This window comes from Girardinichthys multiradiatus, chromosome 7, assembly GCF_021462225.1.
Source record: "Girardinichthys multiradiatus isolate DD_20200921_A chromosome 7, DD_fGirMul_XY1, whole genome shotgun sequence".
NCBI lineage: Eukaryota > Metazoa > Chordata > Actinopteri > Cyprinodontiformes > Goodeidae > Girardinichthys > Girardinichthys multiradiatus.
In genome coordinates, this window is record NC_061800.1 from 39,835,567 (window position 1) to 39,848,280 (window position 12,714).

Below are 12,714 nucleotides of genomic sequence, written 5' to 3' on the forward strand. Positions count from 1 at the left end.
ATCATCACAAGGGGAATTTGTTTATTGAGAAAAGCAATGAATTGCAGCTGTATGAGTTAGGCCTTCTTGACATCTTTCTCTGATTAGGACCATTTCTGATGCGCTCAGATGGAAATATTTGATTATAAGTATCAAGCATAATCCTTTATGCTTTGGGTTTCAAAGATGTTTATCTGTTTTTTAGGGCTTCTTCGTGTCCATTATCTACTGCTATTGCAACGGAGAGGTGAGTTGAGATTTTTTCTAAAAGCATATTTATTACAGGAAAAAGCAGACATATACTGTAGGATTATAGAATTATAGGTTGCTAAGATACCTGCTAAATTGGCTTAATTACTCCAATTATAGAAACAAGGAAAATGCTAAATTTCTGACAGTTTTCACAAAAATCTTTGCTTTCTATGTTTTGATGATTTTCCTTAAGGTTGACTATACAGTACATAACATTATTTTAAAACAGTCCTCAAGGAAGGTGAGGCAAACACAAACCAAAGCACAATTACGAGAAAAATCATTTCAAGCCAATGACAAATTCATATGTTTTGTAAAATCAATGTTCCGTTAATGAAAAAAAGTAATAGCACAAAATCCTACAGAAACTCTTATTTTGGTTTAATAGACAACATCATCTTGTATAAATAGTTTTTCTTTATTTTCAAAGAATTGTGTTTTAGAGACCCCAACTTGGGTTATAGTTTTTGATCTCTGAAATATTTGCCAATATTAAAAACAAATTATCACCATGCTAGAAAAAAATTCATTCAGTGGCTTCATTCTTCATTTTCCCACTACTGAACTTAAAGTAACATGAAGGGCTTTTGTTTCATTTTTCTAAGAGAAATATGAAATACGCAATTTCAGGAAAAAAAAGGAGTACCAGCTAAGATGGAGATGTCTCACGCGTGCTTCTGTGTAGCCTCAATATTCTATTAAATAGACATATCGGAGAACAGAACATGGTGTCAGAAGTATAGACTACTTAGCGAAGAGTGAGAGAGAACAAGTGAGAACTGACGGCTCGAAAAAAATAAATAAGAAGGACAACGCCATGAACCAGTTTCAAGTCGTCCCGCCAGAAAAGTTCATGTTCAGAGCTGAAGACTGGCAGAAATGGATAAAGCGTTTCGAGAGGTTTCATATCACGTCTGGTTTGGAGACAAGAGCGGACAAAAACCAAGTAAATACACTGATATACACCATGGGGTATGAGGCAGAAGATATACTGGTTTCCCTGCATCTAACTCCGCAAGAAGCGAGTGAGTATGAGACTGTTAAGGGACGGCTGGATGCTCACTTCGAAGCCCGCCAGAATGTTATATTTGAGCGGGCGAAATTCAATCAGCGCAACAGGAGACGAGTGAGTCCATTTCACACCGCGTTACACTGTTTGGCTGAATACTGTGGATACGGGACTTTGCATGATGAGATGGTGTGGGACAGATTTTTCATGGGTCTGAGAGATAAAAGACTATCAGAACATCTGCAAATGGACGCTGAACTGACGCAAGAGAAGGTGATAAACAGAGCCCGTCAGAGCGAGCTAGTAAAAAAGCAACAGGAAATGCTTCATGCTAACTTCAAGTCAGACATTGCTGGCACGCAGTTGGACCGCTGTTGGGACCCACAACAATGGATTTCAATATTAAACTCCAGTACGAACTCTTCTGGAACTTTTCAAAATAAATTGCATTAACCTACTTCCGGCACAACTTAGGAATCGGGGGTAACAGCGGACTTCCCATGATGCCTCTGTCTGAATAAGAGCACCCCTTCTCCAACAAGCCGACCTCTTTCCACACGGCCTCTAGTAGGACCGGTCAGGGGAGGCCCAGCGCGCTGATGTCTCTTTGCTGGCAAACAGACAAACTCTTCAACTGGATCTAAGGAAGCCATACGATCATCGATCATATGCAAAGATAAGTACGAATGAAATACTGTCTGTATCTGGTATTTTCATTCATGAACGGAGAAATTAAGGTGTAAGAGTTGCTTACTTTTTCCTCTGAGGCCTGTGAAGCACATTGTCCCAGAGAAGTTCCCTACAAAGATGCGCGGTCTCTATGAAACCGAGCGGAGCGGTCTCCCAGTCTGGAAGGAAGACAACAGAGACCCCATCACCGTGCAGTGGCGTTGGCGGACAACGAGCCATTCATCATCCACAGCTGGAGGTTAGCGGGAAGCTAACCCTTTTGTTCACTGTGGATACCATCTTCAAACTTCATCGTCTTTTGGACAACATTCCTCACCACAGTTCATGAGGTTAGGTTTGGGCAGATTAACAGTTAGGATGAAATAATCTAAACGTTTTTCATTTTATGAAGTTTTGTTTGTGTGAAACTCGGCTATTTTGGGGCTAGCAGGCTATCTGCAGCACACGTGCCCGGGTTGTGTTCTTTGTATGTTTTTGAAGTTAAGACAAACTTTACTTGAAGGGTGATTTTAAACAGAACATTGATCATAACGCGCCATCCGCGCTTATGCATTTTAACCCTTGTATTAACCAAGGTATTTTAAAGGTATGTGTTTGTTTCTGGTGCTAAGCTATCAGCTTCTTTTGTTAGCTCAACTGCCAACCGGTAAGAACATGTGCTTGCTACTAAAGAGTATTTAACAGAAAGGTTGTTAGTTTCAAGCTGGTGAATAATAGTCCCTGAACATCATTTACTAGATTTGATAACTAAGTAAACACCATTAAGCCCATTTTCTTTTCCAAAATACTCAATAATATTTCTTCAAATATTATTTCAATAAATAAAAGCAGCTAATGAGACACCGTTGAGAATTAGTCATCCAGAAGGTTGGTTTTATTCAGCAGATCATTATTTAAAACATTATTTCATTAAAATAATATTTTATCTGATCTTGCATTGTGAAGGGTTGTCTAAACATCTGCTGATTATTGCCTAAGTTAGTTCCAAGACTAACTTAACTTCACTTCCAGATTCTTCAAGATAATCCTTGGTTCTCAAACACAATGTTGCATCACTCTTTTGGTCATGATTTCAACCATCTTTAATCGACTTGTTTATATTATACATAGCCCATTAGTCTTCATTATTCTTTAATTCTGCTTGGTAGTTTAGTTGGATTGTTTTAGCATAGTAAAGAGTTTGTTGATTGAAATATGTTTGACTTTGAGTTGAATTATTTTTGTTAATAAATTCTTGTATTTTAAGAAATTGTGTGAATTCATTCCATATATGTGCAGAGTTTATGCTGTTCAATAATGTCAGAGCTCGTCTCACACCTTTCTATTTTGTCCTAATACCATCACCTTACTGGGCTGGTATTCACAGGACAACCCTTAACAGACCAAAATATTATTTGGTAAAATATTAAAATATTAATATTAAATATTAAATTATATTCTCAGATTCCTAATTCCAACACTGAGTTCACTCGAGTGGGAGCGTGCGCTCCACATAACCGAATGCGCCGCACAAATATGTCATCACAAAAGCAACACAGGATAAAAAGGCACAGTGCAGAAGATGCGGAGACACGAAAGGACACAGTATGCAGCAAAGCCCTGCTTGAGAAGCAGCCTGCAATTATCGTGGGAAAACGGGACAGTTTGCTAGGGTCTGCAGAAATAAAAAAATATGTGAAGTGAATGCTAGGTTTGCAACAGAAAGCACAGATACAGACAATGATGTTGCTTTTCTGGGATCGCTTTTGGCAGAAGTTAAAGACAATCCATGGATGATGGACATAATGGTGAGCAAACATAAGACTGTATTTAAAATAGACACAGGAGCTGATGTCACTGCTGTCCCAGAAACACTGTATTCTCAGTACCAATTTGGCAAATTAGATAAGCCAAAGAAAATCCTGCAGGGACCGGGAGGCACTGCATTAAAAGTGAAAGGCATTTTTACAGCAACACTCATCAACAACTGTGTTAGTACTGAGGAGGACATTTATGTTGTGAAGGATTTATGTACATCATTGCTGAGTGGGCGTGCTGCAATGGCATTAAAATTGGTTGCCAGGGTAAATCAAATAGGTTTGGACTCGATTGATGCTGTCAAGCAAGAGTTTACTAAACTTTTCACAGGACTAGGACTGATGGAGGGTGAGTATAATATTGTTCTGTCACCAGATGCGCAGCCTTTCTCCCTCTCAACGCCAAGGCGGATATCCCTCCCCCTACTGCCTAAGGTTAAAGAGGAGCTCAAACGTATGCAGCAGGAAGGGATCATCACCAGAGTGGAGGAGCCAACAGACTGGTGTTCACCTATGGTGGTTATCCCCAAGAGCTCGGGCAAGGTGAGGATATGCATTCATTTCACAGAACTGAATAAATACGTCATGAGAGAAAAACATCCACTCCCGTCAGTAGAGCACATGCTCGGACAGTTAGCAGGAGCAAAAGCGTTCTCCAAATTGGATGCCAATGCTGGATTCTGGCAGATTCCACTGTCAAGGAAGTCTTCCCTGCTCACCACCTTCATTACACCTTTTGGGGGCTATTGCTACAATCTGCTCTGCTTCGGGATTTCATTGGCACCAGAGCACTTCCAGAAACGCATGACACGGATTCTGGAGGGCCTGGATGGAGTCCTTTGCCAGATGGATGATGTCCTAATCTGGGGGACAACGCAGCAGGTGCACGATGAAAGACTGAGGAAGGCACTGTTTTGACTCCAGGGGGCGAGAGTAATGTTAAATGACAAATGTGAGTTTTCTAAATGCAGAATAAAGTTCTTGGGACAAGTCATTGATGCATCAGGAGTCAGCCCAGACCCGGATAAAGGGAGTGCTATAAGAACCATGGAGGAGCCCAGTAATATAAGCGAGGTGAGACGCTTCCTGGGTATGGTGAACCATCTTGGGAAGTTCCTCCCCCACCTGGCAGAGAAAACCCGACCTTTGAGAGATCTCCTAAAGAAGTCAAACATGTGGTCATGGGGTCCACCACAGCAACAAGCTTTTGACGCTGTTAAAACAGATCTGACAGCACCACCAGGACTAGCGTGGTATGACCCGAATGCAGAAATATGTGTGTCAGCAGATGCATCATCGTATGGACTAGGTGCAGTTCTCCAGAAACACGCTGATACAGGATGGAGGCCAGTGGCATATGCATCACGGTCTCTCAGCGACACGGAGCAGGGGTATGCTCAGATTGAGAAAGAGGCTCTCGCTTCAACATGGGCCTGTGAGAGGTTCGCAGAGTTTCTGACCGGGAAGAAGTTTCACATTGAAACCGATCATAAGCCACTAGTTCCGCTGCTGGGGTCGAAGAGTGTAAACGAGCTTCCTCCTCGCATACAGCGACTACGAATGCGACTAATGAGATTTTCTTACATTATTTTCCATGTGGCTGGCAAAAATATTGCTACAGCTGATGTTTTGTCCAGAGCTCCAATCCTCAACGAGTCGGGAGGACTGCAAGAAGAGGAGGTCAACTTGTATGTTGACTCAGTCGTTGCATGTTTACCTGCCACAGAAGCACGACTGAGGGAAATCCAAAGACATCAGGATGGTGACAGCATACTCAAACAGCTGAAAAAGTTCTGTGTGGATGGATGGCCAGATAAATACTCTATTGAGAAAGGGTTCCAACCTTATATGCCATTTTCAGGTGAACTTACTGTTAAAGGGCCTGCTTCTTTATGGTAGCAGAATAATGATTCCAGCTTCTCTAAGAAAGGACATTCTATTGACGCTACATGAGGGTCACTTGGAGATAACTAAATGGAGAGAAAGAGCCAAACATTCAGTGTGGTGGCCAGGTCTCAGCAGCGAGCTGATTAAGCTGTTGGAGACCTGTGACACGTGTTGTCGGGAGAGAACTAAACACAAAGAGCCACTACTGCCCACTGAATTCCCACAAAGACCATGGGTCTTGGTGGGACCTGATCTTTTCCAGTTTAAGGACAAACAATATTTGATGTGGATTATTTCTCGAGATTCTTTGAAGTTGCAAAGCTTACTTCCACAACATATGAGGTAGGGATCGAACACTGTAAGTCTATCTTTGCACGCCATGGCATACCAGAGCGTCTCCGTTCTGAGAATGGGCCACAGTTTGCTTCAGATTCCTTCAGAAGGTTTGCACAAGAATGGGGTTTCAGTCATGAAACATCCAGCCCAAATTTTCCTCAGAGCAACGGGGAGGCTGAGAGAGATGTCAGAACTATCAAGACTCTCCTTAAAAAGGCGGGGGATCCGTATCTTACTCTTATGGTCTACCGTTCCGCTCCATTAGCAAATGGATTCAGTCCGACTGAGCTTCTCATGGGAAGGAGGATAAGGACAACTGTTCCTGTTACTCAGTCGCAGCTAACGCCAAATAATATTGATATGGAAAAGCTGAGGACTGCAGAAAACAACTATAGACAGAAACAAAGACAAAACTACAACGCCAGGCCCGCAACATGTCACTCCTACGTCCAGGGGAGACGTTGCGGGTGACAGATCTGCAAACCAGAAGAACAGTAATGTCTGGAGCAGGGTCACCTCGATCCTGCATCATCGAGACACCCAGAGGCATGCTGAGAAGGAATACCCTTTCACACACTCCTGGAGCAACTGGAACATCTCTTGTTCCACCTGAAACTTCTGCTGTTCCACACGAGACACTACCTGAAGAAAATCTTCACAATTCTCCACACACACCTGTTCCAGATGAAGACCAGCAGGAGGTTAGCCATCAGACTCTACCACCTGAGAGTCGAGTTTCACTGAGAAGTAGGAGACCCCCAGCCAATCTGGATGATTATATTTGTTCATAGGAACTGAGTGAGTTTCCTGCATGGGGCAAAATAATCCCCACACTCAGATAGAGGATTTGGGTTGTCCACCCTTCCCTCTTAGTTGCTAAAGTTAAATGTTATAGAGATTACTTTAATGTTGTGAGATTTATATATATCTTAGTTCTAATGCTGGACTGTGACTAGAAAGATATTTAAGTTTGTGCACTGTTATTGTAAAATAGATAAATAAACATTAATAACAAGTTAAGGTTCTAGCACATTCTGCTGTGGAAAAATACTAGCAAGGTACTGAGTTAATCTTGGGTATCCCACAGGATGCATCTTTCTGGTGTGTTATTTAAATTTACGTTTCTACATGTTCTTATATAGACCTTTATAACAAATCCCATTCAGAAAGGGGGATGTAGTATCAGGCTGTCGGTGGATAGGAACCTTTGTGCTGTATTGTGTTGAGGGGGGAGCAGAATAAAAGGAGTACCAGCTAAGATGGAGATGTCTTACGCGTGCTTCTGTGTAGCCTCAATATTCTATTAGATAGACATATCGGAGAACAGAACAGCTACAATCCTTAATACGCTCTTGCTCTGGCTGACCATGTTTTCCTCTATGGCACTTGACTGTATTGGTAGGCTAACTACTGCTGTCTGCTTAGGATCTATCCTTCTAGGTGATGAATATTGTATATTTTAAATAGATAAAGATTACAAACTCAACATAATGTATTTGTCCTAAAATATACAGCATATTTTTTACATCATATTTTTGCCACTTTCTTGCAGGTTCAGACAGAAATAAAGAAAACATGGACGCGCTGGAACCTGGCCTTTGAGTGGGAGGGCCCAGTGGTCTGTGGCCGCTATCGTTACGGCTCTGTGGTCGTAGGTCTCAACAACAACAGCACCAGCAGCCAGTCTCACCTGGCTGGTGGAGGCATTTCCACACGCTCTACCACACTTGCTTCGAGTCGCGTTTATCGCAGCACAGGCGCTCCTTCAATCAACGTACATGCCACCCTTCCGGGCTATGTGATGACAAACTCAGATCCTTTCATTCCTGAAGAGCTAGAGGACAGCGGCCCCAAAAGAGTGGATGATATCTCACTCAAGGAAAATCTGCCTGTACTGAATACAAGTGCAACAGCTGAAGATGAGGAAGAAACGCTGTAGCAGACAAAGAATTTGAAGAGAGACTGATTAACGTTTCTGCAGATGGACCTAAGCAAACTGTTACTGTATTGTGTGATTTCAATTCAGATAAGGGTAGCTAACGCAAATCAAAACTCAAAAGGAAGAAGCAATGTGAACTCCATATAGATGAGTCAATATTGAAGAAGATAAAGTGCTTGACACAAATTCATGACACTGTACGTGCAAAACATTTTATACGGCTTAAAGGAGTAAACAACTTTTTTTTTATTCTAGAGACAGACGCAACAAGACACTCAAATCAAATTTATACCTGGATTAAAATAAATCATTGGACCCAAGCTGTGACCCTGGTGCAGATGTTAAAAGCAAGCATTTGTATTGTATACATGTTTGCCTTTGACGTTGTAAATATCCACTTGTAACAGCTCATGCTGTACTGGTATCAAGGGCTTTTGGGATTGTAATAAACAAATGGTGTATAAAGACAGTTTATGGAAAGATACCAGTATCTATTATGTTGGCACATAGTAAAAAAACAATACAGATGAGAGACCTCAGATAAAAAAAGAACCCTTATTTTTTTCACAAAGCCAACTCCATTTTTCCAACTGCCCCTGGAGGCCACTCACTAGATGTGTGCTTAAGAAACAACCAAGCTGTTGCCTACTAATACAGAATTTAGGAACATTTGTGTAAAACGTTTTGTAAGCTCCTTGTTTTTCTTGCTGCTAACTGGTGTGCACCTTTAATTACGCCCACATCTGAGACTAAAGTGAAGCTCCAATCAAAAGAAGCACAAAGACAATTGTTTACATAAAAAAAGGTTGTTTGTAAGATAGCAGTGACAGCACAAGTAGCATGACAGATGTATAAACAAGTGAATATGTGGAATGTTGTATTGATTAAACTTCGTTTTTGCAAAGAACTGTTCATGATATCTGAAACCCTCAGAAAATGTAATCTATGCTATTTTCTCCATTATCTCAATTCAGCAATCTCAGTTTTTTTTAGGCATCTAGGAAAACTTATGGAAAATGTTTGGTGTGACTGCAAGTCTGGTGATTTCTGAGGCCAATAGTTCACAGTTGGGTTCAAAGAAACTTCTACATGCAATATCTTAAGATGTGTTTTTAAGAAACACACTTTAAATCAGCAAGTTAAAGAACTTTAAACTGCATTGTTGATTTTAGCATGTGTTGCATTAATGCATTAAAAATTTCATCATTGTTTAAAACTTCGTTCATAAAACCAGAACTCGAGAAAACTGATGATGCTAAAAGCACAGTGATTACTAAGCTGGTTACACTGTTTCCTACCATACTATGTGGAATGGCTTATAGAAATACGCGAGTGCTCTACCCTTGAGGATATTGTAAGGGATGTTGTAGAAGTTCTGTCACGTCTTTGAGATGCGTGTATTGCTGTTTATTTGGTCCTGTGCTCCCTAAGGTGGTAAGAAACTTACTAGCTGCAGCAAACAAATTTTATCAGGCTGAGCTCCATCATCACAACCTTTTTGGAATGTGATTAAGCCTTAAAATAAAAGATTTAATAATTATTAAAAATACAAATAAATGTAAAACAACAAATATAAATTGGATAAAACAATGTCAGTACATTCGTTGTAGCTTATGTACACGTAAGCTTGATTATATCCATAAACAAAAAAAGTATAAATCCCATGAGTCCAGAAAAAAAGTAAAACTATACATTTTCATAAAACTATATTAATAAATAAACCTGCAAATGATGAAAAGTTGCACTATAGTACAGAATGCAAACTCTCCCTAAATTGTTATTTGCGCCTAATTTTTTCCTGGTACCTGTGGTCCCAAAATAATTTAGCATATCTTGCAAAAATTAGTTTTCTCTTAAAGACATTTGCAGGAGTTTCAACATGTTCTACAGCCGGTAGTTTCAGTGAATTACAGCCTTCTGTTTCTCACACAAAAAGAGATTCATTTCAATAAAAATGACTACCTATGGTGTTCAATTTCAACTGAAAAATCTGAAATCAGGTACTGTAGTGGTAGATTTCATCTAGACGATCAACTTTGACTCCCCAATCCAACATAAGTGCCTCATGCGTAAAAAGCGATCAAAGCTTTCTGATTTGCTGTCATTTTTTTATACTGCTTGCCTTTTTACCCATTTAATGTCTCAAAATTCACTCTTATGTAATACTGTCCAACCATTCTCAGCATTTTGACGTACTACATATCAACTTGATATTAACTGATTTGACTGACAGGAAAATGTAATAACACTGAGAATAAAATGTGAATCAAAGCCACATTGTGAGTACTTTATTAATTAAAGTTTTCACGCACATATTGAGGTTTTCTATCTATATGAACTGTAAATTATTTGAGTTGTGCACATCAAAATCAGCGTATGGTTGTTTTGTTTTTTACTTTCAGTTACTGGGTTAGCTGAGAAGCCGTACAGTGAATCCAACTATTATCTAGCCTTGTGTGTTTTTGCATGCATGTTTGTCAGTGCCTTCTGTTGCAGCAGAAGCTTTAAAAACTTGACTTGAAAGGGATTATTTTCAATCTCCTCTTTTCATGTGCCAAGAGCATTCAGCTGTTTTATACAATGATTATGGTCTGTGTCATACTTTCTGTTGTTTCTAACATTTGCCCTCTGCCTGTCACTTAGCTGCTAATAAATGTTTAATGTTTGCAGCAACTACCTGGCAATCAGCCCTTTGACTTTCCTGTCATGAATGTACAGTAAGCAATGCTAAGCAATTTTTTTATTTACCTAAATTGATGATTACCACTTACATTTTAGAACAGTTACATGAAAATATGACTGGACAATAAATAAATCAAGTTTCAGTGTGACACTACATTACTAACATTAATTTGATCTTGACCAGCAGAAGAAAAAAAGCTAATCTAAAGTTATTATAAGCATTTAAATAACAAATCTTTAAGAACATTTTAGAAAAGACTGGTCAGAATCATGTCTGCTTATGTACTGATGTGCTTATACACAGGGAAATAATGTACATTACAAGCTATCATCCTATTCTAGATGTGATGACCTATGGCAGGAGCATCGTGCACCATGACTAGGAGAGGAGCAGCGAAAAAACCTATTTGGCGAGTACAAAGAGAGCAGTTGAGCCATACTTGTCTTTAAATCGAAAAGTGGTTCATCAAATTTGCTACAATCCAGTGGCCTTTGATCAGATTTGAAAGCTCTGGAGAACAAAGGGAGGTTTTAATCCAGATTTGGTGGCGAACACACCCTGCATTTCTGCTACCTGTGCAATCCCTTCTCTTTTCAATTCAATTCAATTCAAAGATACTTTATTGATCCCCGAGGGGAAATTAGAAGGTTCTAATGGTTATAATCTGTCTGACAGAGAGAGGTACCTCCAATCCTTGTGGTTTTTAGTATAACAATGGCCACCAGTGGGCTCTACATGGACAAACTTTATCAGTTTATTATTTTACTTAGTACCCCTACACATAGCCCATTCTAAAATGGGCAAACTCTAACACTCAGTAGTTTAATCTAACTTCCCCAACAACCCTATACCATTCCAAACCCTTTGTGAAGTGCCTTGAGATGACATGTGTTGTGAATTGGTGCTATATACAGGTCCTTCTCAAAATATTAGCATATTGTGGTAAAGTTCATTATTTTCCATAATGTAATGATGAAAATTTAACATTCATATATTTTAGATTCATTGCACACTAACTGAAATATTTCAGGTCTTTTATTGTCTTAATACGGATGATTTTAGCATACAGCTCATGAAAACCCAAAATTCCTATCTCACAAAATTAGCATATTTCATCTGACCAATAAAAGAAAAGTGTTTTTAATACAAAAAACGTCAACCTTCAAATAATCATGTACAGTTATGCACTCAATACTTGGTCGGGAATCCTTTGGCAGAAATGACTGCTTCAATGCGGCGTGGCATGGAGGCAATCAGCCTGTGGCACTGCTGAGGTCTTATGGAGGCCCAGGATGCTTCGATAGCGGCCTTTAGCTCATCCAGAGTGTTGGGTCTTGAGTCTCTCAACGTTCTCTTCACAATATCCCACAGATTCTCTATGGGGTTCAGATCAGGAGAGTTGGCAGGCCAATTGAGCACAGTGATACCATGGTCAGTAAACCATTTACCAGTGGTTTTGGCACTGTGAGCAGGTGCCAGGTCGTGCTGAAAAATGAAATCTTCATCTCCATAAAGCTTTTCAGCAGATGGAAGCATGAAGTGTTCCAAAATCTCCTGATAGCTAGCTGCATTGACCCTGCCCTTGATAAAACACAGTGGACCAACACCAGCAGCTGACACGGCACCCCAGACCATCACTGACTGTGGGTACTTGACACTGGACTTCTGGCATTTTGGCATTTCCTTCTCCCCAGTCTTCCTCCAGACTCTGGCACCTTGATTTCCGAATGATATGCAGAATTTGCTTTCATCCGAAAAAAGTACTTTGGACCACTGAGCAACAGTCCAGTGCTGCTTCTCTGTAGCCCAGGTCTGGGGAATGCGGCACCTGTAGCCCATTTCCTGCACACGTCTGTGCACGGTGGCTCTGGATGTTTCTACTCCAGACTCAGTCCACTGCTTCCGCAGGTCCCCCAAGGTCTGGAATCGGCCCTTCTCTACAATCTTCCTCAGGGTCCGGTCACCTCTTCTCGTTGTGCAGCGTTTTCTGCCACACTTTTTCCTTCCCACAGACTTCCCACTGAGGTGCCTTGATACAGCACTCTGGGAACAGACTATTCGTTCAGAAATTTCTTTCTGTGTCTTACCCTCTTGCTTGAGGGTGTCAATAGTGGCCTTCTGGACAGCAGTCAGGTCGGCAGTC

The 12,714-nt window shown here is 40.5% G+C and overlaps 1 protein-coding gene across 1 annotated transcript in view; it reads left to right on the top strand.

The window, feature by feature from the left end:
* pth2ra (parathyroid hormone 2 receptor a) overlaps positions 1-10,561 on the top strand; it is a 93,804-nt gene extending 83,243 nt beyond the window's left edge. Inside the window, exons 12-13 of the mRNA XM_047369912.1 lie at positions 185-226; positions 7,502-10,561. Of these exons, the coding sequence (XP_047225868.1) occupies positions 185-226; positions 7,502-7,888 (429 nt within the window). The 3' untranslated portion in view covers positions 7,889-10,561. The remainder of the gene's footprint in view (positions 1-184; positions 227-7,501) is intronic.
* The last annotated feature ends 2,153 nt before the right edge of the window (positions 10,562-12,714 follow it).